This window comes from Columba livia, chromosome 3 (assembly GCF_036013475.1).
Source record: "Columba livia isolate bColLiv1 breed racing homer chromosome 3, bColLiv1.pat.W.v2, whole genome shotgun sequence".
In the NCBI taxonomy this organism is placed as follows: domain Eukaryota; kingdom Metazoa; phylum Chordata; class Aves; order Columbiformes; family Columbidae; genus Columba; species Columba livia.
In genome coordinates, this window is record NC_088604.1 from 87,026,465 (window position 1) to 87,051,254 (window position 24,790).

Below are 24,790 nucleotides of genomic sequence, written 5' to 3' on the forward strand. Positions count from 1 at the left end.
GGAATTGCCCTCCTCTCTCCGCACAGGTAGAGCCCGGGACCCCTGAAGTTCTGCCAGCCCTCCCCCGCGCCAAGTTTGGGGCCCGGGCCCCGCTGTCCCCCGCTGACCCCAGGGCACCACCGGGAGCTGGGGCACCGCCGAGGGGCGGCCGCAGGCGGGACAGACACCCCAGTCAGGGCGCGGGGGGCAGTGGCCGCCGTCGCCGGGAGCCGCGGAGGCGGCGGGGACCTCCTTGCGACCTGACAGCCCCTACGGGAGTGGGAGAGCCCCGCACCGAGGCCCCGGTAGCGCCCGGCGGTAGTTACCCAGCTGCTGCTGCCGTCTCCGTGCTCGCTCCCCGGGCGGCCCCGTGTTCCCCCGGGCCCCGGTCCTCCCGGCGGCGATGGCAACCTCCTGCTGCGGTGCGGTGACGGGGATCTGCGGGAGACGCCGCGGTGGCCTGACGGGGAGCGGTGGCCTGACGGGGAGCGGTGGCGACGCGGCGGGGGACGGGGCGAAGAGGAGCGCGGCGGCGAGGCGGCGGCGGCGGGCAGCGGCGGGGGAAGCCGGCCGCGGCCTGGCCCCGGCCCCGATGTGCTGGAGCGGGAGGCGCGGGACCCCGACGAGCTGCCGTCTTTCAGCCGGTGGGAGTAAGAGGAGGACGAGGGGCCGGAGCGGCCGCTGCTGGAACGGTACATGATGGCGCCAGGGGTCCCGGCGGCCTGCGCGGGCGCCCCAGCTCTTCTGACCCGGCCCCCCCCCCGCGACTGCTCCCCCCCCCCAACACCCCCCACTCGGCGCCCCGCGCGTGCGCGCCGCCGACTCTCCCTATGCGCGCTCCCGAGCGCGGCACCCCCGGCCCGGCGAGGGGGCGGGGTGAGGGGGGCCGGGGGGCGGGAGGCGTTGCTTGGGGACGCCCGCACAAAATGGCGGCTGCCGGGCTGCGGTCACGTGCGGCGGGGTGGCCCGCAGCCCGGCGGGAGGTGGATGTTACTGCTGCCGCTCCCCCCTCCCCGCTCCGGGTCCCCCGTGGCACGGAGGCGACTGCTCCTCCATCCCGTTCGCCTCTCCACCAGGGTTTTCCGCCGCGCCGTCTCGCCTCAACGGAAGCCCTCGTGGTCGGGACAGCGGGCGCGGGGCGAAGGCGGCGGTGGGGAGGGAGGGAGAGAGAGAAGGGTCTTTCCCTGAGAGGCCGGGGGGAGACACCGAGGCAGTGGGGCCTTGCAGCTTTGCCGCAGCTTCGTGTGCCAGCAGCCTCCAAGTTGAAGCCAAAAGTAACAGTGCTTTGTGGTTTTGGTTGTTTTCCCCGCACTGTTCTGTGGAGGTTATTTGGTTTGGGTGTTGTCTTTAAGCAGCGGCGTGTGCAAGCGCAGTCCTTGGCTGCTCGGTGAGGCGATGCTTTGAGCCCCAGACCCCAGCTCTGGGAATTTCTGAACGAATTTCATTGCCGTGGCTGCCAGGAACTGCGATGCCATGATAAGAGAGGAGTCTCTTCTCACCTCCTTCCTCTCTTCACCTCAACACCCGCTAGCAACCATGCTTAGTGCGGGCAGGTGGGGATGACGGCTTCCATTCTCAACAGCGAAGCATGAAACTTTGTGTTTACTTCATGCTGGGGGCTCTCTCCGGAGAGGAGGAGGAGGAGTGTTTTCAATTTGCTGAAATGGGCTAGCAGTAGAAAGAAATTAATGCAGAGAAATGAAGGTTCTGATAAAATTCCTCATTTCACAAATTCCTGAGCCTTTATGTCTTGTTTAGGAACTGGGAGAAGTTCCATGTTTTTTTTACTAGCTAGATGATGTGTGAGGGCTTGTATTTGAAGATCCAGTCAATTTTTGTGGAGTTAGATGAAATGTTGCCTTTTTAGCGAATGTATTTGCTGGAACATAACACACTATTTGAAGCGTACTACTTAGAGCAGTGGCAACAAAGAGCAGCAGACTGATGGGTCGGGGTCCATCTGATACTGTAATAAGGTATTTCTGCTGGGAGTGGTTGGGTACAATTGTGTATTAAAACAAACTGCCCCACCTTGACATTTTCTGAGTGCACTGCTACACAGGCTCAGGAAACATGCTCAGTTATACCAATAATCAAAATAAGCACGAGCTATATAAAGACTATCTGATTTTCTGTTGTCATTGTCCACTCCTCCCTTTCTCTCCTATGGATGATAATGTTCACCGGTGACCTTAATTCAATTACAAGTATCATGGGATAAGAATTTCATCTTTGAAGATTCCCAGCGGACTGTGGATCTGCTTGTGGTGTGAGCAAAATCTCATGATGGTGGAAGGAATGGATACTTAACCTGTTCCAGCTAACTACCTTAAGCAGTAGACTTGGCGACACTTAAGCAGAGTTGAGCTTTACGGTAACTCCAAAACTGATGTGTATCTAGGTGTTTCCTCTTTAGTTTTGTATTGTAGGTCACATCCAAGTAGTTTATTACTATAAGGAATATACTATAATGTGTTTTTCATTAAAAGGAAAAAACGTTTTCATGCATTAGTGTCAGGCATCTGTATCAAGTGCTCGGTTTCACCAAGTGAAATAAGTAAAAACAGCCTAGCAAGAGGAAGAGAATGGACTTGTTTTGGTTTGTGACATCTCTTTCATGCTGTTGCTTACTTCAGTTTAAAAAAATAGTTTTAAACCACAGTTTGGTTTCAAAACAGTCAAGAGTACAAAGCCACAAATCCAAGAAACCCAGCAATTATTCTTCTGTCAGAGTTTTATATGAAGGTATGCACAGAATGTGTAAAAGCTCTGCAAAATGCCAGGACATGAAAATATTTTAAAAGTTCTTATTGCCTTGTATCCCAAAGAGGTCTATAGGAGATGTTCTGGTGGCAGGTTTCAGTGGCATTTGGAAGGTGGAGGAATCCAGATACCAATAACTAATCAGCAAGTTCATTAAAACATATATCTGCACACAAGTAAGTAAACTGCTCAAGGGAGGAATGGTAACAAGAAATCACACAACAAACATGCTGTGGTATTGAGTTCAGAAGAGAAAAATTCCATTTGTTGGAGATAAATACTTGACTGATTAGTGTTCATGAGCATTTCATGGCACCCTGTCATCTTACTGAGCATTTCTTTACAATTGCAGTTTATAAACGTGCGCTGTGCTAGCTGTAGTGTCATCTTTCCGTCACAGGCCTGGTTTTAAAGGGACGGAGCACCCATACTGGGATTCACTTAAAATATTCCTAAAACCAGTACTGAAAGTTGGGCCCAATGGTGTAGAGCAAATTGAGAGTTTTCGTGCCTTTTCAAGAGGAAGTGCTACAGTTTGTCTTGGGGAGTGAAAAATTCAGGCAGAGTCCTTACCTGCCTTGCGGAGGTTTTTGTAATACTCCTGCTACTGGTGATCCAGACTCTCACTGGACAAAGGAGGTGCCAGTCAGTCTGCTCTGCTGCAAGTTCAGCTCCCAGACTCCTCCTTGGAATTCCTGAGCTCATCTTTGAACTTGCAATTAGCTGCTGCTTGGAGAGATTTTAGCTAATTGGATGCTGAAGGCAATGCTGGGCTAATAAGGTGTCTCCAAATTCTCATTAGGCCTCAAGTAAGAAGGTCGTAGGAGCAAATGACATTGGGAAAGAACAGAAAAAGTTAGCAGTAGCTCACCATGAACAAGTAAACAGAAATCAGAATTGAAGTTTATTCAAGTTGGATTGTTAGGTTAAAAAGCAGTACGGTAACAGAGAAGAACATAATACCTTAATTATAAGTTTTTACCTTCTTACATCTGACTTGAGACTAGATCCAAGGATGGTGCAGAATGAATTTTTACACAGCTTTGATTTAGCAACAATTTAGGATTTACTGAAGTAGATCACAAGTTTAATATATTATTTCTAATAACTCCAACAGTTCATTGACAAAGTGATTTAAAACAGTTCAGTGGGATTTGTTATAATCAGTGACATGATTACAGATTTGAAAATGACAAGGATCACAGTATACTTACAAAGAGAGAAATCAGATCATGTAGACATGGACACAGATATATGAATAAAAATACATACAGATGTATGAAACATGCACACTTGTGCACATTAATCCATGGATACTTGAATATATGTGAACACACATGCACATTAATCCATGGATAATTAAATATATATGGAGGTGTACCTGTGTAAAAATTTCCCTTTTGTAATAAGCAAATTATTTACTTTAATGCCTTGGCATTCTCAATGGGCGATTTTTGGGTCTCAATAAATCTATCTTTACCTGAAGGCTTTGTGGCATCATTTCATCATGTGGTGACTCTGGGGGTGTCCCACCCGGAAGGAGATGGGAGGTGACAGCCTGCTGCCACCCCAGAGAGCTCAACAAGTCTCACTTGGGATCACTGTTTATAGGGTCATGAGATCATTGACTTTAGTCAGTACATTTCCACTCTGGCCATGCTTAGGATGAGTTAATTTATGGTGTTTTCCACCATTTATCTATGTCTAGAACTTCCAGATCATCTGGTTCTGCACCATCCCACTTAGGCTACGATCCAGGTAGCAGGTACATTAGGTTGCCAGCAGGAGCGGACTGTTGTTACCTTTCTCGAGCGGAAGGGCGTCTTTTCCCATACAGTAGGAGCTCCAGGAGCACTCAGGGAGTGCCTTTAGCTTCTCGTCTCACTACACTTGCACAATGGGGATTGTTTTCCCCCACATGCCCTATTTGCCAGGCTATCCAGGTGCTCCCGTGGCCCAGGGCAGGTTGCAACCGTCACAGGGGACGTGTGACAGCCAGGCAGCACTCCTAATGTTAAATAGCTAGGCTGCTAGTAAGAACAAAGACAATTCCTGTGGTTTTTGTGCCAAAATGAGTGTTCTTCTGAGAAGGTGCAATGGAAGATACTCCTCTGTCTTCTGAACTTTGTGTTAATTTTTTCCTGGAAAACGGGGCATAATATGTATGTTGTGTCTTCAGGTCCAGGCAAAGCAGCCTGTTCATGAAAAATTTTGGACTGAGCCAAGTAATCAAGCCTTCCTTGGTCATGACGTCATGGAATTTGAGGATGGTTCAGCTGATAGCAGAGCCCTGGCTGGGAGCACAGAAAACGCATCCAAACAGACAATTGCTTTCCGAGATTTTACATCTATAATTACAAGGTTGATATTACTGAATTTAAGGCTTGCCTAGGCTGGCTTCTGTTTTAGCTCAATATTTACTTTTAGCTGGGAAGTGGAATGGGCATGCAGCCTACACTCATTCAGAGTCCTGGGAGGGGTATTAAGTAATCTGTTACAAAATAAACTGGTAAGAGGGGGAGGCCGTCTCACTTTGCCAGATAGCTCTTCCTTCCTGTGGGTAGATCAATCTAGAGCATTAAAAAACTCTGGATAACAGACAATGAATAAAATCTGGCCTGCATTGGCCTGTGGGGGTGGATTAAATTAAACTTGATGTGTTTTTTTTTTCCATTTTGAATGCTCTGATTTTTTTTATAAATGTCAGGTGTATGATTATTTATAGTACACTAGGTACTTTGTAAGCAATATATCCATGAGCCTGTACTCCATGTGTCGCACATCTTAAATCAGTCAAATACATAACAGTAAATGTCACAGGCAGCAATATTCAGAGAGAGGGGAATAGCCAAAAGGAAGCACAAAAAGGCAAAACACCTATTTAGATTCTTGCCTTGCTCCTATTTAAATGTACTTATGCAGAACAGGCACCAGTGATTTCAGATCGGTTAGCGTGGATGTGTATTCTCCTAGGGTTCCCTTTTTTAATACCTTTTATGTTTGTTTTCCCATGAGAGTGTGGATAATGCCACCTGGAGCAAAAAGGGATTTGTGGCATATGTAAGCTATCAGTCTTTCAGCTGAAGCGGAAAAGTTTGTGATTTTGAACATGAAGAGGTTTGGAGAGATGAGCAAGGAGAATGCAGCACATGGAAAAGGAGAATGTTAGAATGCAATGTGGCTGAAATGGAAAAGCTCTGAGAGAGATTCGCTCAAGGAAGAGAGGATGGTCTTTGTCCTGATATCTGAGAACTTCTCTGGTGTCTTAGTAAGTCAGGAGAAGTAGTTGCTTGTTTTTTGTTTTCATTGGGAGTAAATAAGACATCAGAACCACGAAATATGAAAGTTTCACATGTGTGCAGCCCATGCTCCAGCCTCACATATCCCTTACTTTCTGTCTTAATAGTTTGCAGCTTACACAGCATTTTTTGAAGGGAAGCTTCTTTGACCAGAGAGGACATAAAACTTTTTATCAAGGCCTCTACAGGAAAGTTTATTCTAGTAACCTTTGGATGACCTTTGGAGAAAAGCAGACTGGCAAAATACACAGAGTATACAGTACGAGTAGCTACTTGGTCTGGAAAAGGCAGCCTTGCAGCTCTGACACAGGGAAAAATTACTTTCAGGGCTGTGAGAAAACAGAATCCTCAGAGATAAGATTTAAACAAGGATATATATATATATATATATTTTTTTTTTTTTTTTTTTTCATATATAGATTTAGGAAAGCCACTCTATCCTCCTGGACCTTTCAAGGAAGCTGTAATTGTGAGGGTGCTGTGGCCTCCAAGCTATTGCTCTTATCTCTGCTGTTTCCCTCAGCCACATAGCTCTGTTTTCCCAGACAGGAATGTTACTGATATTTTCCTTCCTCAGCACCCCACTGATAACACTTCCAAGGTCAGAGAAAGCTTTATTGTGTCTCTGAGAAGCTGTGTGTTGAAAGTAAAGTTTGCTATCTGTGATCAATTATTTACAGGAATATGCTGATTTTGCCTGGCAAGAGAACATACTGAAGTATCTGGATCATCTGCTATAAAATCAAGTAGCAACTAAATTTGCTAGGCAGTGTGGCGGGGATGAGGCTGGATGTCCTCTTGGGATCGTGTCCTCCCAGCTGGAAAGTTGAACATTTACTCACCGCCCAGTGAAACATGTTCTTGGAGAACAGACTGAGTGTCACATTTGGAGATGCTGTGCATACATGTATGTTCACACTCCAGACAAACACAGTCACTGAGCACAATACAGGTAAAACTCAGTGGATTTGTTTACCTTGTGTTACTCAGATGGTTGTATTTGGTTAACAATTACGTTGCTTTTATGTGGTTTTAGTGTTACTGTGCTGGGAGAGTTCTGCTGCTCTGCCTTTACTCATCTATTGTTGGCAAAGTGCTCGTGTAGTAGTATCAACAAGCAATGAATGTTGTACCCATAAAAGCACTTTTATACCCCTAGAAGTACTGCCTGGGTAGCGCAGGGTTGCGTGTGTTTGTGTGCCTGGTGTTTGTGGCCATAAAAATGTTCACAGAGCACCAGCCACTGTGGGCCAAAGATACTAGGAGAAGGGATAAATAAGATCACCAGGAAGGAGCTATAGGAATTTGGGGGAAAAATCATATTCTTTCATAACCGGGGACTGATTTACCTCGAAGTCCGCTGGGTTCGCCAGCTACTTGGCGGCGCTCCGGCGGCGGACCCGGACCCGGAGCCGCTCGGGAGGCGCCGCCAGCTGCTCCGAGCGCGGGACCCGTGCGCGCCGCCCCCCGGCCAGCCTGCGACGGGCCTGGGTGCTCCCGCCGCCGAGCCGCCTCCCTGCTCCACATGGCCTGGTCTGACTGGCCTCCCAGTTTCGCTGCCCGCCGGCTGGTGCTTGGCCCCGGGCCCCTGGCCACCGCGCTGCCCGCCGAACCCTCCCGGCCCGGTGCCAGGGCTGCAACGCGTCCTCCCGCCCTGCAGGGGTCGGCCCTGCGCCCGCCTCCCTCTGCGGGGGGGGGCGCGGAGGCGGCGGGCGGAGCGAGCTGAGGTACGGCGGGGGGCAGGGGCCAAGGTTCGGCGCGGGGGATAATGGAGCCGCTGTGTGTCGCCCCGCTGGGCGTGGCCGGGGTGTCCCGCCCGCTGCGGGCCGTCTCTCGGCCCCTCTGCCTGCCCCGTGGCCCGGCGGGGCGGTCCCCGCGCTGGGCCGCAGCCAGGGCTGCCCGGTACCCAGCGCTGGACCGGCGCCGGCCGCCATGCTGGGGCCCATTCCTCCCGGCTCCTGTGGCTCTCAGCCGGCCCTGGGCTGGAGATGGGAGCAGCTGCTGTGAACAAGTGTCTGTAAAGCCGAGGCCTTCGCAGGCAAGGGCTGAGCCCGGCCGGTTCCCTGCTGCCGTGTGGCTTGGGGGTGCCCCCGGCTTTGCTTAGGGGTGTTAGTCCTGCACGCTGTCTGAAGGAGTACCACTGGGAGAACTGTTTTGAAGGTGGAAGTACATGTCGTAGATTATTGTCGAAGCAACTCGGAAGTATTTTTCAGAGCGATCATTAGTCAAATGCTTCCTGATGTTAGTTTGAAAGGATAAACTGGCCGTGGGAAGAAATCACCCTGGAAATAAGCAGAAAGCTTCAAATGCCCAGGGCATTGAGGTCCCAGGGTGACTTTAAAAGGACAAGCAACGATTTGTTTTAAGGTGGATCAAGTAGATGATGTGACAGCAGGTGCATAGCAGCAGGGCTTGGACTGTGTGACCCAGGAAGTTGGTTCTAGCCCTGTATTCACTTCTTACCGCGGTTCGTGTCAGACTGGGGCTGTAGATTTTTTTGCTTTGTACCTCATGCTGTTTTTTTCTTTTCTACCATAGGAGCTCCCATCTCTCGCATTCAGTTACCAGCAAAAGATGGAGAACATCCTGGCTGACTTGTGTGGGACCAGCCCAGAAGATCCACTCCCTGTGTGGGTTCATGGTGGTGTTGGCCATTGCTTTAATCAGCTGACATTAAATGTGATTCCTCATATGATCCTTGCAGTGGTCAGTGCCTGCTTCCTTGGCACTCCAAGGTATGGCAGCTAACTTGTCTAGCTCTTGGTTATTGTGCAGGACTGGAGGTGGGCTGGAAAGGTTGGAGATTAGATCTTCCTCTAATGTGCTAAACATGTAATCAAAGAAGGACACAATAATATAATGCTGTTATATTTGTCAGCATCCATCCTAATTCGGAGTATGGTGTACAGCCCTGGTCCATCCATTGCAGAAAGGAATCCAGAAAGAACAGAGAATCACATAAAATAATGCAAAAGATTTCAGTGAATGGGGATTGGGAAAACTGGGAATCTTCTGGGAGAGGATATCAATCCAAAGTGGCATGGAAGATGTATACAAGGAAGTAAAGGGTTCAGAGAAACCAAAAATTGTTTTTCTGTTTACCCTCTTCTGAAATTTGTAAACATGGCAGTGTTCAGTAATATTGAAAGGCCACAAATGATAATGAGTCAAGTGATAATGAAATATTTTGTTGGGCAATAGATTATGGACTTTACCTATGTAGCATCACTAAAACCAACAGAGATAAAGATAATATTTCTGGACAAAATATCACAAAATAAGAGAAATCAAGGATCAGAGATGTGACACACAGAATTTGATCCTGCAGAATTCGTGCTAAAGAGGTTAATTTCTTTTTATTTTTTTTTTTAAATCCTCAGGGATTGGAGTCTGATTTGACCACAAATACCACAGTTTGCAAACAAATTTCTGTAGAGAAATGCTATCATTTGGTAGCATCTGAATCTCTGGTTTTGATCAGAAACTGGGCTATATTGACCTGATGTATTTTAGCAATGCCTACAGCCTGAAGAGGTTACAAATCTAGGGAAGTGAATCCAGGAGGTTAAGTAAGCGTGAACAGATAAAGTGGCGAAGAGGGGAGGAAGAAAGGAGAGTACTGACTGAGAGGTGATGGAACTTCAGGTGTAAATTTCTTCTCTGCTCTTTCCTTCTCTAGATCCGGCTCCAGGGTGCCTTGCAGGCCAGGCTGGGGATGCAGAATCACCGCCTCTTTCGTACTTGCCGGTCTATTCCTTGCTGATACCATCCCAGCCACAATTTCTCAGCAGGAGCTGGGCCCTGTATACCTGGAAGTGCTGGCAAATGGCACTGCTGCCCTGACGTGGCTTGTGCATGGCCTTGCACTTCTCATTCTCTTCAGGTCCATTCACAGCTCTACCAGGGGTCCTGTGGCCCTGGCTCTCCTTGTTCTCTTGTCCATACCTTCCTTCATTATCACACTGATGTGGTACTGCCAAAGTGGGACAGCTTGGTCCCCTGCCCGCCCTGCTGCCTCCTCCAGGTTTGCCATTCTCTGTCTGCAGCTGGCCTGTCTGCTTGTGTATGTGATCGGCTACTTCTTACCCACCACTGGCAGGCAAGACTTCCTCTCCATCAATCACTCCTGGCAAGAAGACCAGGTTGTCTCAGAGCCAGGGATCCCAGTGCCTGATCAGCAGAGAGTGGCAGAAGATGGTGAGAGCTGGCTCTCACGCTTCTTTTATGTTTGGATGAACCCTCTTATGAAACGTGGCTATCAGTGGAAGCTGAAGCAGCCACAGGATGTCTACGTCCTTCCTCGTCAGCTCCAGGCTGCCAGGGTCTGTGATCGGTTCTATGCTTGCTGGCACAAGAAGGAAGCTCAGCACCAAGCAGAGGAAGAGACAGTGTCCCTTACTAGCCCAATCATTGCTGGAGGCGATGTGGGTAGTGATGCCCCAGACAGCTCACACTGTGCCCAGGAGGCCGTGCGACTCTCCTCAGTCCTTCATGCAGTCTTTGGGCTTCATTTCTACTCCCTTGGACTTCTCAAGCTAGCTGGCAACCTGCTGGGTTTCTCAGGTCCTCTTCTTCTCAACCTGCTGGTAAACTTCATGGAGTCACGGCAGGAGCCTCTGAGCCATGGGGTGCTCTATGCTCTTGGGCTCTTTGCTGGCTCCTTCCTGGGTGCTCTTTTGCGGAACCAGTTCAGCTATGAGGTGAACAAGGTGGCACTGATGGTGCGGACAGCTGTCATCTCTGCCATGTACCGCAAGGCTCTGCGTGTCAGCAGCTCCAGCCTTTCCCGCTTCACCGTGGGGGAAATTGTCAACTTCATGAGCATGGACACCAGTAGGTTGGTCAACTTCTGCCTCAGCTTCCATGAGGTGTGGAGCCTGCCTTTCCAGTTTGCCATTACCTTCTACCTGCTCTACCAGCAAGTAGGGATTGCCTCTTTGGGAGGCTTGGTCCTAACACTGCTGCTTGTGCCCATCAACAAGGTCATAGCTAACTGCATCGTGATGAACAACAAGGAGATGCTGAAACACAAGGACTCACGAGTCAAGGTGAGGGGCAGCTGGTGGTTCTGAGTTTGTCACTATATTTTCTCCCCATTTGTCCCTGCAATATTGGCTTTTTGGCTGCTTGTCATGATCCAAAGCAGATTCATTGAATTACAGCTGTTGGGAAGAATACTAGAGGGGGCACACAGACACACACACACAGAGTTCAAAAGTGTCTCAGGGTGATGCAGGTTCATCACCCACAAGATAGTGAACCTCTAGTGCTTGTCTTGTCCCTTGGACTAATTTAGGTTCCCTTGCGCATTTCTGTGTGTAGTAGTTATGGTAGGACTCCTGATGACTCCATCTAGAGATGCTTCCATCCTATTGCTCCAGTAGTACTGTCAGTAGTGGGATGGCTTGCAGTCTGGACAAAGGTAATGATCATGGACATAGTGGTTTTATATCATTCTAGGCTTGGAACCCTCAGTCGTCTTTTCCACTGCCTTTTGCATATTGGCAGTGCCATCTCTCTCCTTGCCATGTGTCAAACATTTGATTCCCACCTTTTAGCCTTGGTGAGGAGATACCACTTTCCCTCACCAACTCCATGTCAGAACTGTTAAGAGCTTTAAAAACATTTTGAAATAGAAAATGTGTCTTGTGTATGGGGTATCTAGTTGTATGGGGTATGTTGGACTTTCTCTAACTACTGTAAGGCTGATTTGCTGAGTGAACTGCCTCTTGTTAGTTTTCTTTCATGTTGGGTACAGACACATCTTGGCTTCCTCTGCACATGCTGGTCTGAGAGCAGGAAGGAGAGAGCAGCATGATGCAGGGACACCGGAGCTGCTGGCTGTGAGCCAACCAGGCTCTGGACACAGACTAGTTGTGTCATGACAGCACCAGGCCTGAGAGTCAGGTGTTACTATCTCAAGACGCTGTCAGACCAAATCAGGTAAATGGCATCCAGGCTGGAATTAGTAATTCCACACATGCCTTCATCTGTGTTGCACATCCTTCATTTGGGAAGTAGTATAATATTTTGCCTTTTCCTGAGCCATACATGACACACATGGCTGAGGAAGCTGATAGGATGAGCAAGAGCAAAGTTCCCAGTAGCCACCACTTGATTATATGTCTTTGTTAGCAGTAAATGATTCCTGGTACCTCTAGCCTGGCCCTTAGCAGGAGGTAGCTGCAAACCTGGCCCCAGCCCAGATGCCCAGTTAGGTGCATTAGGCAGTCACTGTTTGCTTTATGTGCTTTTCCTCTTTGCCTGCAGCTAATGGCAGAGTTCCTGCGTGGCATTCGTGTAATCAAGTTTTACACCTGGGAAAAACACTTCAGCACCAGGATAAATGCCTGCCGGGCGAAAGAGCTGCGGAAGTTACGAGCCATCAAGTATTTGGATGCCGTGTGTGTTTATCTGTGGGCAGCACTGCCTGTTGTTGTCTCCATTGCCATCTTCATCACCTATGTCCTGTTGGGTCACCAGCTCACTGCCACAAAGGTAAGTAGGTAGTAGGGAGAGCTTCAGCCTTGTCTTGTGCCGAGGACAAGTTGCATTGGGGCTGCAGTCCTGAGGCATTTTCTCTGGGAAATGAAACCAACCTGTGTTTCCCCACAGCTCTTTCAGGCTCTCACTGGTGAAGCTGTTTGTAGAATACAAGGTGCAGTGGAGTTACTGCCTCCAGTTCATGGCTGTTTCCTTAACCATGCAGGTGTTCACAGCATTGGCCCTTGTTGGGATGCTCATTCTTCCCCTCAACAGCTTCCCATGGGTGTTGAATGGGACCTTGGAAGCCAAAGTTTCCTTGGATCGAATTCAGCGTTTCCTTGAACTCATGGACCAGGACCTGGAAGCTTATTATGCCCTAGGTAATGGAGAAGGATGCTGCTGGGCTTCAGACCCTGGGCAGGGGTCACTGAGAGCAGAGAGCTGAGGCATGAGGCCTAGGGACAGTACTGGAGGGCAGGTGGCTGTCACCCCATGCTTCAAGACATTTGATTGTCAGAGGTAGAGTGAAGGCACTTCATTTCTGTGGAAAACAGGAGACAAGATAATAACATTCCTCTTTATCAACCATAGGCCATTGCTTGTCACCACAGAGCCTTGCCATTAGTGTCCCTTTAGAAGAAACTTCTCCCTTCTCTATCCAAAGTTCCTCTGACACTGAAGCCATCAACAGCCTTGGTTTTGCCTGGCAGAAAGGCTTGAGTGGGTGCCCCTCCCCTGGGCCAAAAGGGCTCCCTTCCCCCCTCACCTTTTGCTAGCTCCCTGTCATTCTTTCACCTTCAGCAATAATAAAACCAGGTTATCCTCATAGTGTCTCCCTGACAGCCAGCAGGTCACCATGTGTGTCTAGTGGGAGCTAGAAACAAAACGGTTGGAGGAAAGGAGATATAACTTGTCAGAAGGCAAGGTTTACTGGTTAATACAGCCATAAGCCTCAAAGCCAGAATATCTGTATTACTGACAGGACAACTATAGATTCAGCCCTGCCGAATCCCAAAGATGTTCCTTCTGATCAAAAAAAGCACACTCAGGAGCTTGTCAGAAGGCAAGCATCTTATTCTGTAATTGGGTCCAGGGAATCATAGTGGTGTCCTGTCCATGTCTCATCCATTTGGGAACAAAGCTGATAGTACTTGTGATGCCAGATGCCTTTCATTTGATGTCCTTCTCATAGTAGTACAATGCTGTGCGGCTTTTCCCTTGCAGATACCCCTTCAGGTGCTGCTGCTGCCATGGAAATGCGATGTGCAGCCTTCTCATGGGCCCCAGTTGAGGAGGAAAGAACCAGGCAGCCATTACCCACAGGCACTCTGGAACTGCATATTGAGAACCTGTCAGTGAGAAAGGTGAGCAAGGATGCAGGAGTAATGGAGAAGAATGGCACTATAGAAACCAAATAATGGACCAAGGCTGGCATGTTTTCATGTTTTCCTTCTCTTCTGAGCCCTGCATCAAGATCTTGGCTTGGTCAAGGGGCACAGGGCACCCATCACATCTCTCACAGCTGAAGGATACTGGAGGAGATCAAGGCATGGCTTGCAGATGACATGAACCAGCACCCACTGCTTTTCACCACTGTTGCAGCAGAGGGCTGGGTAGGGAACACAGCTGGGCTCCAGAGTTAACACTCCTTGCAGATTTGTGTCCTGCCACATCAGGAGTCTGGTTTACACAACTACTGTACCTGGCTCTGCTGCTGAACCTGTTTTAGCCCTAGTTTAAGACAGCAGTCAGCTTTCTTACAGGCTGTGAGTGGCTCAAAAATCTGGACAAACCATACAGTATTAGCGCATCAGGTTGCTCCTTTTCATTTCACTTTGCAGGGGATGCTCCTAGGGGTTGTTGGGAAGGTTGGCTCTGGCAAAAGTTCCCTGATTTCAGCCATCACTGGAGAGCTCATTAAGTAAGTACTCCAAGGACTTCTCCCTGCCTGGTCCTTCCATGCCACAGCAGGCAGGGGCTATCCAGTATTATCACTATTTGTAGGCCATTTTGGTCTGCCAACAGTTCTCCTTTGTTGCACTTTCCACCCACTTCTGGTGTGCTTGCAGACAAGGTGGACGAGTGTATGTTTGTGATCTGGAGCAAGGATTTGGTCTGGCCACTCAGGAGCCTTGGATACAGTTTACCACTGTCCGTGAGAACATCCTTTTTGGGCGGGAATATGATGCCAGGCTGTACAAGGAGGTGGTGGAGGCCTGTGCCCTCACTGAGGACCTGAATGTGAGTGCCTAAAGTGTAAACCTACCTGGGCCTTCTTGGCCAGCTTTTGTATCCAGCCTGATAGCAGTTCTCATTCATTGAGGCTACAGATTGCTTGTCCAATGTCCCAGTCATGCAGCATTACTCTGATTACCAGTCCCAGACCATACCTGGCTCCATGGTTCTTCAAGGTGTGAAGTCACTCTGGTAGCACTTCGGGTGGTTTCTTCTGCTGCTGAGCCAAAAGTTCTTGATCCTGGGGAAAGGAGATGTTCTTCCAGAGCTGAAGACTGCTGAGTTTTTCAAGCAGAACCCATCAGCAGCTGATGCTTTTTTTGATCAGAAGGAACATCTTTGGGATTCGGCAGGGCTGAATCTATAGTTGTCCTGTCAGTAATACAGATATTCTGGCTTTGAGGCTTATGGCTGTATTAACCAGTAAACCTGACTGTTACATATGGTAGGAAGCCAGCTGCCTTCTACCAGTTTATAACCTGATGCCTGATTCTTTGAAGTGCCAAGCACTAAGAGCTCTTGTTTGTTTTGGCAGAAGCTATGAATACTCTGTAAAGGCAAGATATTTATTTGAGTAGTAGTAGACTATGCCTATGCTACCAAATCAAGAGGAAACTCCAGCAACTGGAACTCTGTAGCTTTTACTGCTAAACTGCTTGGATGGGCCCTGGCATGACTTTGGTGCAAGCACAGCTCTTGCTCTTCCAGAAAATTCCCCAGTGCAATTTCAGAGTTAGACCAGAAGTTGCTCTCAGTGGGTAGTTCAGATGTGGCCACCCTGTTCTGGAGTGCAGGAAAGTTCAGTTGCATAAATGCCAAGCTTGCCACTTGCCTGCAGAACCAGTATATAGACTGCTGCATTGTTTAATTTTTGGTAAAGTGTCACCCTAAGGAATTGCTGCCAGAGGAAGGAGAGGGGCCCTAGTGCTCTGGTTTTGGGTCCCCAGTAGTTTCCTGTCCCTTCTAAATGGATTTTCTTGAATGTTTCAGATTTTACCAGCAGGTGACCAGACAGAGGTGGGTGAAAACGGTGTCACACTCAGTGCAGGACAGAAGGCTCGAATAGCTCTTGCCAGAGCCGTTTACCAGGTAAATAGCAAAGCAGTCATGCTGTGGCAGATTGTGCCTACTGCCAAGTCAGATGTAAAGAAGCTGGAAGCCCCCAGATGTACAGTGTGCTCTGGCAGCATGTCTTAAACCACGTCATGCTGGCCTAAAGGTGCTGGCGATGTGCCATACAGAGGCACTTGCACTTTTCTCTGCAGCACTGCCTGCTGTGGCAGGGCCAGCACCTGTATCCTTCTCTTTTGTCTCCCTCTCAGGAGAAAGAGCTTTACCTCCTTGATGATCCCCTGGCTGCTGTCGATGCAGATGTAGCCAACCATCTTATGCAGAAATGCATTCTTGGAGTTCTCAAACACAAGACCAGGATCCTTTGCACCCACAGGACGGAGTTTTTGGATAAGGCTGATGCCTTGTTGTTGATAGACAATGGCACTATAATTAAGACAGGTACACTGGCTGTCTTCTCAGGCATTCATTTGTGCCTGTGTGCTAGTTTTGGAATGGCTTGAGCAAAGATAGAAATAAGGGAGTAGGATTAACTAGCAGCGAAGCTGATGATAAAGAGCTTGAGGACGTTGGATGTGGGCAAAGATGCATTGAAGGGGAATGTGCAAATGCATAGATGAAACAGGACAGACCTTGAGGCTGGGAGCTGTTAAGGCAGAAGGCCATAGCTGGTTGTTTGGAGCAGGTCCTTCAAGGGTGCAGGTGCTGTGAGAGAAAATAGGAGATGTTATGAGAACAAAACTGTGCCACTTCATAGCAAGAGGCAGTGAGTAGCGGCATCTGTTCCTCACATGCTCTGAAGCATTTGCATGTCTCTCTTCACAGGCACACCAGCTGATATCCTGCCACTCGTGGAGGCCTTCCCCAAGTTCAAGGATGTGGACAAGAGGCAGAAGGATAAAGGTCCATACCTGGCAAGCTTGAGGGTGGCTGGGGCAGCAGAGCTCAGCTGAGCACCCAGACAGAACCTGTACCTGATGGCTGCAGGCCTCAGAGCAGAGCTCCCACCACCTTGCTCTGCTGTGGCAGTGCTGATCTGTGGGTAGTGTGTGCACAGAGGGAGAGGAGACTCACATATTGTTGGGTATTGGTCTGGAGCAGTATTTGAATCTGTTGTTCCACTTCTGGTTCAGCTTTGGGTGAAGGTATGCGAGGATTGGTGCACCTGACTTGAAACTGGAGAGAGGAAGGAAGAAAAGTCTCCTTCATAGCCTAGGCTTGCTCGATTCACAACAAGGAGCAGCTGCAGGAGGAACTTACATTTCACTGACCTTTGCTTTTGCCTCTGTTCCCACAGCCCCTGATGAACAGGGCCAAGAAGAGGCTGTAGAGACAGAGGCAGAAGAATCAACCCAAAACAATCATCTCATCCACAAGGAGGAAGAGAAGAAAGAAGGGGCAGTGGCTTTTCAGGTGTACAAGACATACTGGCTGGCAGTGGGCAGCTGCTTGGCATTATCCATCCTCTTCTCACTGCTCCTGATGCAAGGTGAGGCAGTGGCCCAGCAGCACATCTCCCTTTAGCCATTCCTCTTCTCTCATTCCCTGGTTGTGTGGAGTCCAGGGGAAGAGACTGAAGCTTAATAGCTCTTCCTGCAGCAGGAAGACCCCTTTTCTCATCCCCAAACTAAAATAGTGCTGTTGGGAGGGGGCACATGTGGGAACAGGATCTGGTGTCTTCACTGCTGCAGTCACATGTCTGCTACTCTAGCAGTGCCCTGTCACTGCTGCAGCTCAAGGGTATCCTGTTGCTCCTGCCCTAGGACTAACAGTGGAGAATGAAGGCAGGGGAAGACAAGACTGGACAGTGACACAATAACAAAGCTTGTCCAGCAGCTTCCCCTCCAGCTTTTCTGCTTCATATTTGCTGATTCAAAATTTGAATCCCTCTTTATGCAGTCTGTCTTTTTCTGTAGCATCCAGAAATGTCTCAGATTGGTGGCTGTCACATTGGATCTCCAGCATATCCCAGACAGCAAATAGCTCTGTGACTGTCTGCTCAGCTTCCTCACCTTCCCCAGAGCTGCTTCTCTTCTCCATCGTTGGGCTTGTGTAAGTGAATGCTGGTCAGAAGATGCCAAAGGAAGGTGGAGATACACTTCCATTTTGCCCTTAGTGCATTTCCTGTGAAGATCTTTGTTGAAAGCAAGGTAAACTGACCACCCTGCTGCAGGGGATCTGACCTGATGAGGTGCCTAAAGGGCTGATGGAAAACTCCTAGCTGCATAGTGATCAGTGTTTGCCCCAGTATGCCAAAGGGGTGTCTCTTATGGGAGTATCAGGTTGAAGTGTCCTGGTTTCCCCTTGAGTAGGCTCCTGAGTTCTCATGACCTGTGAGTTTACTGTCATGGGGACCTCGGCAGATTCACGACCTCTCTCCTTCTGTGTTCCAGCTCCCCCATGCAAGCTCTGGACACCACCCCAGTCCCTTCCAATGGCTCACTAGATGTGAATTTCTACCTGACAGTTTATGGGAGCATTGCGGTGGCCAACTCCCTCTTCACCATTCTTCGAGCCTTTCTCTTTGCTTACGGCACTATCCGTGCTGCCACTGTCATTCACAACCGACTGCTTCAGAGGGCTCTAAAGGTAAAAGTCAGAAAGTCCAGGGCAGGCTGGGGCTCCTGCGAGTCACTCTGCCCTGACATTCTTACAGTTGGGAGTAAGGGTTCGAGAGGTGGATTAGGGTTTCTGTTCGTATTAGCTGATGAGCTCCCTGTAGGACTACATCCAGAAAGGACTGCACCACAGCCAGCACAAGAGGACAGTGAGAAGGGGTTTAAAATGTGTCCTGTAAGGCTTGTTTCATTCCATGGAGGGGTCTTTTACAGCTGCTGTCTGCATCTGTTCACTCATTAGGCTTAGATATATAGCCAAGATGAAGGCCTATTGAATCAAAGTAGCTTTTGTAGGATCATGAGCTCAGATTCAGATGAGATGGGAAGGAGTCATTCAGCAAGATTTAGGGCCAATGCTGGCATGTATCAGTTAACTTTCTTCAGGATTTGGGCTTCCTTGGGTCCTAGAGTTAGGATTAGAGGATTGGAAGATAGGATTGGAGGCTAGGATTAGAGGATTGTACTGGTGAGCCAGTATGGAATCTGAGTGACTGGTGTCTTGGTAGCTGCCTGCCATTTGCCACAGAAGGGCTTATTCCTTTTACCATGAGAATAGCACAAGTTGTTTGGCTGTGAGTGGATACTGGCTTTGGAGTCTGAGATTTCTTCTCCAGATGAGGAAAGGAAGGGGGTTCTGGTGGCCATCCCTTCATGGCCTTATCTGTTCACATTGGTGCTACTCTCCTGGGCACTGTTCTGTGGCTGGATCTTGCCACAACTGACTGGCTCTTACTTTCTGGTTCCCTTGTTGCCAGGCCACAGTCACCTTCTTTGACACCACGCCAACAGGCCGGATCCTGAACCGCTTCTCCTCAGACCTGTACTGTGTGGATGACAGCCTGCCATTTGTCCTCAACATCTTCCTGGCCAACATGTACGGGCTCCTGGGCACGCTGGTGATAATCACCTATGGCCTCCCTTGGATTGGTCTGGTCTTACTCCCTCTGGCTGCCCTCTACTTCTCTATCCAGCGCTATTACCGTCACACATCCCGGGAGCTCAAGCGCCTTCACAGTGTCACCCTATCTCCCATTTACACTCACTTCTCAGAGACTCTCTCGGGATTGAGCAGCATCAGAGCCATGCGGGCAACACAGAGGTGAGTGGAAAGAAAGAGCACCCACAGAGCCAGAGCTTTGGCTTAATAGACCAGGATCTTCCCGATATGAGGCTGCTATAGGGTGGCAGGAATGCCTCTGGTATGGGGCAGTAGGAATGGAGGTTGAGTGGTGCAAACCTCTGTTGTACACCTGCCAGGTTTGAGTTGGAGAATCAGCTGCATCTGGAGCAGAACCAGCGCTGCCTCTTTGCCAGCAACACAGCGGTGCAGTGGCTGGACATCCGCCTGCAGATGATTGGGGTTGCTGTGATTACCACCATTGCAGGATTTGCCATCATCCAGCACCAGAAGCAACTGGGAAATCCAGGTGGGCTGCCAGGGATTGTTATATGCCTGCTCTTAGGCTGTGGCCTAGGGGTCCCTCCTCTCCTCGTCCAGGGCTACACATCTCCCTACATCAGGGTGGGATCCAGGGCTCCTGCTCCTCTCCCTCTGCAAGTCACCCACAGTGTAGTACTTCAGCTCCTGTCTCTTTTCCTGTGTGTCCCATCCTAGAGTGGGATCCCAGATTCCGAAGTGCTGACTTCTCCCTTGTTAGTTTGTCCTGCTACCAAGATCCCATCTCCTCCTCTGCCAGTAATGTTCTTGTTTATGCTTTTGTCCTCACAGGAGTAGTGGGCCTCGCACTCTCATATGCTCTGTCTTTCACAAACCTGCTCTCAGGCCTCATTTCCAGCTTCACTCTGACAGAGACCATGATGGTGAGTGTGGAGCGGACAGAGGAATACACCACAGACATCCCCATGGAGCCCCAGAATAAACTGGTCCAGGTAAAAGCTCAAATATATTCTCCAGAACTGGCCCATCTTCTGGCTCTGTGCTCTGCACTTGCTTCCTGGGGAGATCACAGGGTTCCAGTGGATGGGTGGAGGGCCCTCACCCACAGAAACCGCCTTGATCTCTCATCCTTTACCGGTACCTCCCGTGCAGGGGATGAAACTCTGGCAGGAGTCAGTGAAGTCTGGAATAATGTGAAAGGGTGAGAGTGCAGAACAGGTCCTATGTCCAAGCTGTGAGAGAAAAATAAGCCTACAAGTGGGCTGCAGATGGAGCTGGGCTGTGCATTGGGTCTGCTCAGAAGCCAAGCAACCAGCAGAAGGGATGGATGGGACTTGGCCTGTGGGAAGGTGAGGCTGAAGATGACAGTGGGTCACGGTCATACCGTGTCTTACCCTGTTATCCCTCTTAGGTTGCTGTGGACTGGCCAAGCCAGGGACTTGTGGAGTTCCAGCAGGTGGTCCTGGTCTACCGAGCAGGACTGCCCAATGCACTTGATGGCGTGAGCTTCACTGTTTACCCTGGAGAGAAGGTGGGGATTGTGGGTCGCACAGGATCTGGAAAATCTACTCTTTTCTTGGCCCTTTTCCGCATGCTGGAGCTGAAATCAGGCCGGATTCTCCTGGATGGTGTTGACAGCCAGCTGGTGGGCTTGGAGGAGCTGAGGTATGGAGGGCCAAACAGAGTGGAGGGCCACTGGGGGTTCTGGAGGCTGAGAACTGTCAGTGGTTGGATGTCAAACGGAAGAGTGAGGAGTAAAGGACTTACTGTCGTGGCACCCTCTTGTTTTATTGTGACAGCTTCTTACAAGGTGGTCTGTTGTTTCTGAATAGCTGTGCTAAGGAAAACAGATTGGATATGTGACCCATGTCTCTGTGCCTCCAAGATAAGCAACAAGCCAAGACACCCCACCCCAGGGAAAAAGAAAAGGCTTTTACTTTTCTGCAGCACACACCCCATGAGCACTCAGCTCTCGTTTCTTGCAGATCTAGGCTGGCCATCATCCCGCAGGATCCATTTTTGTTCAGTGGCTCAATCCGAGAGAACCTGGACCCCCAGGGAAAATGGACAGATGCTGAGCTCCATGAGGTGTTAGAGCAGTGCCACCTGCGGGATGCCGTTACTCAGATGGGTGAGTCTGAACCCAGTGAGGAGAAAGTGGTGGTCCTTCTTATTGGGAGAGGCCTCAGCTCAGTCAGGGAGCTGAGGAAGAGGGGCCAGGTGGATGCAGCAGGGAGTTGGTTAGGTGAAGCCACACTAGGACCAGGGTGGGAACAGGTCAGTGGGACCCTGGTGACATTGCCTGAGATTTAGTGACATGAGACTGGCAGGTGATGGATTGGGTGGTGGGATCTTGCTGATGAGACCAGGCCCTGGTGGATGTTAGAGCAGAGCCTGAGAGAGAAGCCAGCCTCTGATCCTAGGGGAGTGTGTCATCTCTGTGCCACTCTGTCTCTGAGGAGAAAGGCTCCAGCTCCCAAGGCCTGTGCCTGAGCAGGATTAGGATTTTGAGTACTACTGGAAAAAATCCCAGACTGGGGAGGACGTTTGGGGACTCTGTGCAGAGCCAGGTGGGGTGGCTGCTGAGCTTTACTTATGCAGGTGGACTGGACAGCGAGCTGGGAGAGAGGGGAAAGAGCCTGTCCGTGGGACAGAGGCAGCTGGTGTGTCTGGCAAGAGCCCTCCTGACACGGGCCAAGGTGAGTGCGCTGCCCCCATCAGACCGAGGGGGAGGTGAACTGCTAATGGTCGTGCTCTAGAGTTGGGGTGTAGTGGGAACAGACAAACCTGTGCTATCATTTCCAGCTGTCCCTAGGCAGGAATTCGGGTCTCCCCTGTGGTTCGTGGGAGCTCCCTTCACTCTCTGTCACTGGCAGGTGCTGTGCATCGATGAGGCCACAGCCAGCGTGGATCAGAAGACAGACCAGCTGCTGCAGCAGACCATCCGCCAGCGCTTTGCTGACAAAACCGTTTTGACAATTGCTCACAGGTACAGAGGAAGCAGCACTCTGTGCCCAAATTCATCCCATCACTCACAAGGAATGGTGGCTGCGCCTGCCATGCCTGGGCCTTGAGCTGAGCAAGGGAGGTCTCTGTGATGAGGCTTTTCAAGTGCAAAAGGCTGGATCTTGCCTATTTACCTTTCCTGCTTTATTAGCCTCTGGATGCTGGGAAGAAGTCTGTGAAAACATTGTACCTAGAAATTGGAGGACACCAAAGGGCAAGACACCATATTCTATGGCAGATGGCTCTTCCTGGGCACTGTCTACTGTGACCAGGGGAGTGAATCGGACCTTGTGGTTCTGCCCAATCAGGGCAAAGAGCAATGGAGAACTACCCTACGGGAAAGAGCAGCATGGAGACTGGGGAGGAGCGGGTATCTCTGCCTCAGTAGAGGGCACTGCAGGACAGCCAGCAGCAAGAGGCTGCAGCCAGCTCTTGGCCAGGGGAGGAAGAACGCACAACGGTTCTGTTTTCCAAAACTCTGAGTTTTGGCCCAAGCCCGCACCTAGTGCTGGCATGCTAGACACGGCCCAGGCAGGACAGGGCAGCAGTGTTCACCCCGCAGCTGAGCGATTTATTGTAAGAGTGGAGGCAGTAGATGGGAACAAGCAAAGGGAGGACAGAAAAACATGTATACTGTGGATACTGGGAAGGGACGGGTTAGTATTAGGCAGTACTCCCACTTTTGCCAAGTGGAAGAGAATTTTGAGGAGGGTTATGCAGTTGTATGGAGGGTGTTTTCAAAGCACAAAGGTTACCACAAAAATAAAAATCAAATGAGCAGATGGCAGGGGCCACTGTCCTGCACAGAAGTGGGAGTGATGGATGACAGGCAGGGTGGGCTGGCACTGACAAGTGAATCCAGTGGGTCTTTTAAATACATCAGATAGGAGCAAGGCGGGAGGGGTGAAGGGAATGTGGTTCCTGCACTAGGGATGTTATGCATAAATAGAGTAGAAAGGTAAGGGCAGTGTGGGCTGAGGTGTGTGTTTGCGTTGGGTGGGGTAGGCCACCTCTGATGGAGGAGTAATTAGACAGGAGAACCAGCAGAGGAAGGAGTGGCAGAAGGCGAGACAGCAAAACTGAGCTGGAGATTGTCCAAGCCCCTCTTCCACTGGGATGGAGGGAGAGATGGTGATGGGGTTGTTTTGTACCCATGGTTCTTCCATGCTACCCAGCTTCAGCTGAACCTTTAATTGGATGGGTGAATTCTAGGATGGCAGGTGACTCAGTACTTGTACCTTGCCCATCAAGTCACTTCCAGTGCTGCAGTCTGGCGCTCTTTTGGGGATGAATGCTAGCAGTCTGGGCAGAACTGGGCATATACGTGTGCTGTGGCTGCTGTGGTTGGCATTCTGGAAACTACAAATCCACTGGTGGTGGCAGCATAAACAAAGATGCCAGACTGCCGGGGAATGGCAGCTGATGATAAGTCCATTTCTGCTGCCCTCAGAAGGTGGCAAGTGGGGAAATGTTGGGGCAAACAGAAGCAACTCAACAACTCTCCTGTGTGAATGGAGACATCTTGTGCAACCCCAGAAACTGGAGTGCCCTGAGCTCTCCCTCCACAGAGCTTCCCTCTGTGCAGGTGCTATGCCATGCCCAGCAACTGGAAGGCATCACTGTGCTCTCCTAAGAGGTGTGGTGTGTTTCAGCAGTGTGCAGAGACAAGAGTCTGGGGAGCTGGACTGTAGTGTACTACAAGTGCACAGGGAGAAGTTCTGCAAATCCTGCTGCTGGGCATGTCTTGGGCCACCCCTTGACAGCAGAGGAAGCAGTATCCGGGTTTCTTCTCAGATCCACCAATGTGTGTCCTGCTGTTTGCTCTCCACAGGCTGAACACCATCTTGGACTCAGACCGTGTGCTGGTGATGCAAGCTGGGAGAGTGGCAGAGCTGGATTCACCCACCCGTCTAAGCCAGAAAGATGGCTCCTTGTTCCAGCACCTCCTGCACAGTTCGCAGCAGTGACCTCCCTCCTAGGCTGAGCCCAGGCAGCTCTCCTAGCTCTGTGGCTGGCCTTCCTCTTGCCTCAGCTGCCAGCACTGTCCCTGCATGGCCAGGAGCAGCTGAGGTGAGGACAGGGGTTATACCTGCCTGCAGGCATCAATTGTGTCTTCAGGGACAGGAGCATGGCACTGTGGCCCTTCCTTCAGTAGGGAAGATGGGACCTGGTGTTTAGGGCCATGCAAGCCTGGCTGGTGGGATACTGCTCCCTTCCGATGCTCCCCTTTGAGATGACAGAGGGCTTTTCTGCTCACTGAAGAATCAGTGACTCCTAGTCTGAGACTTAGTGTCACATATGCAATTTAAAATAAAGTGTAAACATCCTTGTGAAGTTCTGTTATTCAGATTTCTGTCCCTTTTTTCCGCCAGACACAGACTTCATTGTGAGATACGAGAGTGGTGTCCTCTCTGCACAAAGACAACCCTTAGATG

General features: G+C 50.0%; 2 protein-coding genes across 10 annotated transcripts in view; one reads left to right on the forward strand and one right to left on the reverse strand.

The window, feature by feature from the left end:
- The window catches only part of ZNF318 (zinc finger protein 318), a 33,131-nt gene extending 32,277 nt beyond the window's left edge, over positions 1-854 (reverse strand). Inside the window, exon 1 of one of the 2 annotated variants that reach the window (XR_010471530.1) lies at positions 306-757. Coding sequence is in view for 1 of the 2 variants with exons in the window: in XM_065058005.1 (XP_064914077.1) it covers positions 306-677 (372 nt within the window). In the remaining variant the exon portion in view is untranslated. Of the gene's footprint in view, positions 1-305 lie in introns of both variants that reach the window. The other variant, XM_065058005.1, reaches the window with a different exon arrangement.
- On the forward strand, positions 501-24,689 carry ABCC10 (ATP binding cassette subfamily C member 10). 8 transcript variants are annotated; one of them, XR_010471531.1, is made up of 23 exons: positions 7,780-8,079; positions 8,580-8,776; positions 9,721-11,089; positions 12,312-12,539; positions 12,751-12,907; positions 13,752-13,891; positions 14,369-14,448; positions 14,597-14,768; positions 15,753-15,851; positions 16,085-16,274; positions 16,659-16,736; positions 17,131-17,322; positions 17,750-17,885; positions 18,227-18,422; positions 19,207-19,325; positions 19,423-19,550; positions 19,709-19,878; positions 20,181-20,341; positions 20,761-21,014; positions 21,335-21,480; positions 21,951-22,048; positions 22,226-22,338; positions 24,187-24,689. XR_010471531.1 is itself a non-coding variant. In XM_065058031.1 (22 exons), the coding sequence occupies exons 2-22, from the start codon at positions 8,616-8,618 to the stop codon at positions 24,320-24,322; spliced, it is 4,620 nt and encodes a 1,539-aa protein (XP_064914103.1). In that variant the 5' UTR covers positions 501-671; positions 8,580-8,615; the 3' UTR covers positions 24,323-24,689. The 8 variants fall into 8 exon arrangements, 7 of the variants coding, with proteins under 7 accessions (XP_064914103.1, XP_021145119.2, XP_064914104.1 ...); XM_065058031.1 differs by lacking the exon at positions 7,780-8,079 and adding an exon at positions 501-671 and having other exon boundaries at positions 19,207-19,550; XM_021289444.2 differs by lacking the exon at positions 7,780-8,079 and adding an exon at positions 6,767-6,993 and having other exon boundaries at positions 19,207-19,550.
- The last annotated feature ends 101 nt before the right edge of the window (positions 24,690-24,790 follow it).

Bases quoted from the DNA above. Each gene is read 5' to 3' on its own strand.
- ABCC10 (XM_013367417.3), top strand. From the start codon at position 7,810: ATGGAGCCGCTGTGTGTCGCCCCGCTGGGCGTGGCCGGGGTGTCCCGC. The intron at 14,769-15,752 runs GTGAGTGCCTAA...TGAATGTTTCAG, and splicing joins CCCTCACTGAGGACCTGAAT to ATTTTACCAGCAGGTGACCA. The intron at 22,049-22,225 runs GTGAGTGCGCTG...TGTCACTGGCAG, and splicing joins CCCTCCTGACACGGGCCAAG to GTGCTGTGCATCGATGAGGC.